The sequence below is a fragment of the Dermacentor silvarum genome, unplaced genomic scaffold (assembly GCF_013339745.2).
Source record: "Dermacentor silvarum isolate Dsil-2018 unplaced genomic scaffold, BIME_Dsil_1.4 Seq806, whole genome shotgun sequence".
Taxonomy (NCBI): Eukaryota; Metazoa; Arthropoda; class Arachnida; order Ixodida; family Ixodidae; genus Dermacentor; species Dermacentor silvarum.
In genome coordinates, this window is record NW_023606808.1 from 1 (window position 1) to 5610 (window position 5610).

Genomic DNA, 5610 nt, shown 5'->3' on the forward strand with positions numbered 1-5610 from the left:
GAGTCGAAGGCGTAGCTTATCGCAGTCCACATATAACAGATGGTAATGGTGCAAATCCTAAATTGTGGGCTGCAGATACCGCTGCGAAGTCCATCATCTTGACTACGGGCCTTAATCTCCGCTACCTGATATGCCATGAGATCTCGGCAGTCCTCTGGGGAGACCTTGTTCATACGTGCGGCACGCAAAGCGATGCGCTCGGCTTCCTTGACGTTGCCTGTCTCCAAAAGCCAGCTGGGTGACTCATCGATGGTGTAATAAAGTAGCAGGAGAAGGCATGTTGGAATCATCAGTATCAGCTGCAGCGCCGCCCATCCTGCCTTCACGAGTTGAGCTGCAAAGAGCGTGATCGGTGATAGCATCAATGCAGATAGTGCGATAATGATGATGTAAAGAGGGTATTTTTCTATCGGTGCCAATTCGTAAATCAGCGCGTACATAGGTACCACGAGGGCACTCGTGGAGGCTGACACGACGGCGCGCACAGCCACGAAGAACTGGAAGTCATTCGGCACGGCACTGGCGGCGCCGGATATGAGGACCACGGGTATGGTTAAAAAGAGTACCGCCTTGCGACCGACGCTGTCCGCGAGCGCTCCGACTACTGGCAGCGATGCCATGCTGGCGGCCGCGTACACGAGCCTCGCGACGTCGATGAGCCAGCGCCTGTCGCACACTAGGTTCCAGTGGCTGACGATGTTGTTCCCGTACTGGTCGAGGTCCGAACTCCCACGATGCGCAAGTCACGACGCGAGCCGTATCGCCACCGTCCGGCGGGTCGCGCATCGTACAGTGGCTGTGCTCGCCTTGCTCGTCCACGGGTATGGCCAGCTGTTTCCACTCGTCCACGCTGAGTTCCTTATGGAATCGGGCCGCCTGCACCAGTGATCCATTACGCCAGCTGTTAGCCTGAAGCTCTCGTAGTGCAGCCCGTAGTTGTAGACTGCGATGACCGCGCCGATAATGTGTAGCAGCTGGTAGGCACCGTGCCCATAGGGCAGCTGCCTCCCCAACCGCTTCTGCGCTGGTGAGAGCTTAGTCAGGGCTGACTCGGCGGGCACAGAAGGCGGAATCGTGGGCCGTTGGTCGTGGTGTGCGGCCATGGTGATGATGATGATGATGGCCTCACACTTTGGCTCGTGCCCACACTGGGGGATTGTCCAAGAATTCGCTGCCTGAATTTTAAGTAATGTTTGAAGATTTGCATATGGAAAAAAAGTATGTAAAACGAAGAGAAAAAAAAACTTAACCGTAAACATCCAAAATGTATTCGTTTAGTTGATTGCATGAAAGCACAAACAGCATCAAAGACATCCCTGTCGCGTGAAGCCCGGAACTGACGCACCGAACGTTAGTATTATTTCTGATGTGAAGATTCGCCCTGGTTTAGCAAGTGGAATTTCTAGAAGCCTTTTACTTAATACTTTATAGCGACGACATACCAAAAAATAGTGATCTAGGGATTCTTTATCCTGGCAGAATTGACGCAGGGCTGCTATCGCCAGACCAGTTCTGTGTAAATACAGATTTAACGGGGGGAGGGGGGGGGGGGAGGACACGGCAGTGCAATCTGGTGATCACCACTTCCGATTGCCTTGATTGACACCACCACTGGATTTTACACGGAAATTTGAGATGCTGAAATTCAGTCCATGTTATAGATTCCATGGCATCTCTACGGATTGAATATTTTGGATATATAATCGCTGTTATGTGCGCAACCACTCAAAGAACCGATATTATTGGTCCACTTTGGGATGCTCGGCCAATGAATCTGCCATTTCGTTTAAATGCAATCCACAGTCGCCTGCTACCTATAATAGTTTTACAAATGTAACTGTGGAGGAACTAATGCTAAAACGTCTTTAGAGCTGGTGAATTGGATGAGGCAGTAAGCGAAGAACAGACAAAACGCGAATCTGTTGTATATAACTGCACTGATTCCTTCAAAGGGAGTTCCGCAGTACCAAAATCATTTCCAAAAGCTCGACTTCAAGGAGGAGGAGGAACAACTTTATTTTCTAATTGCTTAGTGAGGGGTGGCTACCAGGCGGTGCCTTACAGCCACCTCCTCAGCTCTTTTGATGGCTCGAAGTTGAACCTTCAGGTTCGGGTCATGAGTATCGCTTCCCACGCTTCAGGCGAGGGAGCGGCCAGGAGATCTGGTGGAGGGAGACTTCTCTGCAGTCCCAGAGAATATGATTTAAGAAGGCTATGGACCCACATAATGAGCCGTGTGGGTCTGTCAAGTCAGGGTAAAAGTGTGCGTATATTTGTGGGCTGGGAAAGGAGTGCGTTTGGAGTCGGCGCCAGGTGACTTCTTGTCCCTTGGTGAGCTTAGGATGAGGTAGGGTGTTTTGTCCGTCTTGCGAGGCGGTAGTATTGGGCAATTTCGTGGTATTGTGGTCAGTGGCTCGCTGACCAGGTCCCCTGGGTCGGAGACGGGACCCACCGCTCGGCTGACGAATCCTCGAGCACACTGGTGGGCCGCTCGTTCCCCGGTTCCCTGCGTGAGCGGGACCCATATCAATTCAATTGGGGTGGGCTCTTCTTCACTATCTTGTTGTTTAGGGGAGAGTAGGGGATGCAGTAGTCGTAGTGTGGATGGGGCCACGATTCCACGTGCAAAGTTGGATATGGCGGTCTTTGAGTCGCTGATTATGGTTGTAAATCCGGCTGCTGCAGCGAGGGGAATGGCCGCCTCTTCTGCCTCCGCCGAGTTGAGGGCACGCACAGAACAGGGCCGTCCGTATTGGTGTTGCTCGGGGAGTAATTGGTTGTTGTTATTGTTGTTGATTATCTTGGGGAGGCTAATTACGCTAATTGCGTACGTGTTATGTGGCAATGAATATGAGCAGCGTCAACGTATGCTGCTTCGGAGTTGGACCCGTGGGTTTTGTGCAGGGCTTGAGCTCTTGCTTTTCGTCTGCCGTCGTGATGACCTGGCAGCATGTTCTTTGGCAGTGGCTTGATTATGAACCTCTTTCTGATGTTGGGGGGAACGGTGGCAGGATCGTTGTGCGTTGGAGACACTCTGTGCCCGATGCGGTCCAGGATCCAACGGCTGTCTTGCTTCCTGTAGTCGGTGAATGTGCGCCATGCGGTGTGCTTCTAGAAGTTCTTCCACGGTATTGTGCAACCCCAGGCTTAGGAGGTGCTCGGTAGGGGTGGTACGGATGAGCCCCAGCGCAGATTTGTACACTTTGCGAATGAGGCGGTCCATTTTGCTTTTTGAGTTTGGAGTAGATGTAGGTAGGGAAGGGCGTAGGTGAGCCTTAAGTTTTGAGATGACAAAGGAGTGGATTTTGAAGTAGCTCCTTCTCCTTCATACCTTGCTTGCATGCCCTCACTCGGGTGATTAAACGGACCGTCTGATTCACTGCGATGGTGAGACGATCAATGATGAAGTTGTTGTGGCGATTCTTTTGTACAAAAGGCCCAGGACCCTCATTTAATCCACGTGAGGTATTGCAGTGTTGTTGACGTACACGTTAATGTTGGGTAGTGTGGTTTTATTTGGCGCCGGTCTGGGGGTCACAGTATTAGTATCTCCGATTTGCTCTGCGAGCACTCTAAACCCGCGTCACTCACATGCTGGACGACTGTGTCGGCTGCCTTCTGCAGGGTCTCTTCGACTTGTCCATCGATCCCGTGGTCGTCCAGAGCGTAATGTCGTCGCATAGAGAGTGTGTCGTAGGCCGGGTATCTTGTCGAATTTGGGTGGTAGCGACTTCATTGCGAGATTAAATAAGAAAGGTGATAAACTGCTCCTTGAGGAGTGCCGCGATCTCCGAGTTTGATCGGTTTGGAGACTAGATTGCCCACCGAGAGTTCGACCGTACGGTTGGATAGAAAAGCGCATATGTAATTGTACGTGCGTTCTCCCGGTTGCAACTCGGCCAAGCTGTTTACTATGGCAGTGTGCTTCACGTTATCAAATGCTTTTGAAGGTTTAGGCCGAGTAAGGCTTTGGTGCTTGTACCACTGTCTGGTCTTAGGAGATCATGGTGCAGTTGGATGAGGGCATCCTGGGTGGATAGGTGAGCTCGGAAGCCTAGCATAGTGGGGGGAAGTAGGTTGTGCTCTTCCGTGTAGTTTTGTAGACGGCAGACACGACGTGTTCCATTAGCTTGCCCAAGCAAGAGGTCAGGGATATGGGTCGAAGATTTCCGAGGTCGAGTTTTCTTGCCCGGTTTCTGTATAAAGGTGACTCTGGCGTGTTTCCATTCCGGGGGTAATTGTCCGGATTTCCAGCTTCGTTCATGTACATGGTGATGGCCCCTACCGACTTTGAATCGAGGTTTCGCAGCGTCTTGTTGGTCACACCGTCGGGGCCGGGCGCCGATGTTGCACTCGACTTCAAAAACGGCAGTATCTAATTGCTTTTGAACAAAAACGATCGGTGAGCATGAAAACGTGGCCAATGAGCAAGAAAAAGGAGTCTGGATCATCAATAAAGGCGCATTCAGATCGTCTAAGCGGAAAGCTGTAAAATTTGAGAAATGTCTGGATCGTTAACATACAAATCTGCAGGGTAGGCACGATTCCGATAGATAACATTATTAACAACAAACCAGGGGAGTGCCAGATACAGGCGCAGGGCTTCACGCTCCAAAGAACCAGAAGCTTAGGTTTACACGCAGGGCCGCCTGAGAACAATGCACACCCGAATTCCAATATTGGACGCATATACATTTTGTATATCATTAGCAGAGAATCCCTACATAACCCACATGCCGGTTGCTTAGTCTGCGCAGTAGACCTAACGCACGTTGTGCCTTAGATGCTACATTTTCTATGTGTGGACTCCGGTTGAGTTTTTATCATCATCATCATCATCATCATCATCATCATCATCATCATCAGCCTATATTTATGTCCACTGCAGGATGTCCAATTCCCTCTGTTCTGCACTAGTTCCAACTTGCGCCTGCGATGAGTGAGTGAAATAACTTTATTGAGGTCCAGAGAAGACGCAGAAGACACCCGCGCCACCCGCTAGTCCACGTAGGGGCCGGCAAGCCGAGCTTGACGGCCCGATCGCGGGCACTCTGGACGGCCAGGGTTTGTGTCGTTGAGTTCGGGCTGCCCAAAAGCGCAGCCCTATCCTCGCTGAAGGCGGAGCCGCTGGCTTCACACTCCCACACACATGGTTAAATGTTGCCATTAGTCCACAGGCAGGGCAGTCCGCACAGGGATACCTTTCAGGGTATATAGCGTGAAGAACCGCAAGGTTAGGATACGCACGAGCTTGTAGAAGTCGAAGGGTCACCGCCCGCGCCCTGCATAAGGCAGGGTGCGGGAGGGGAATACCCGTCTTGACAGATAATAATGCTGAGTGATCTCATTATACGTCATCAATGGTTCCCCGCGGGGTAGGTGGACTGCGGAGGCGGCGCGGTCAATGAGTCCTCGCGCGGCCTCGTGCGCGCTCTCGTTAGGGTTAGAGGGAGAGCCCTCAATCGACCCAAGTGAGCGGGAAACCAAATGAGAGAATGCGGAGAGATACTTTTCAAGCTTTGGAGAATGCGGAGGGCCTGAGGGGACCATCCCGGTTTGGTAGGCCTAATGGCCGCCTTAGATCGCTATATATTACCTCTTTGCGGCCAT

The 5610-nt window shown here is 51.6% G+C and overlaps 1 protein-coding gene across 1 annotated transcript; it reads right to left on the reverse strand.

Annotated features, from left to right (window-relative positions):
* Positions 1-125: 125 nt before the first annotated feature.
* Positions 126-1103, reverse strand: LOC119435586 (solute carrier family 22 member 23-like; the record flags this gene model as incomplete). The annotated part of the gene is made up of 2 exons (XM_037702386.1): positions 807-1103; positions 126-710 (listed from the first exon to the last, which is right to left on the reverse strand). Coding segments are annotated over exons 1-2 (882 nt in total), but the record flags the coding sequence as incomplete, so codon positions are not given.
* Between the last annotated feature and the right edge of the window lie 4507 nt (positions 1104-5610).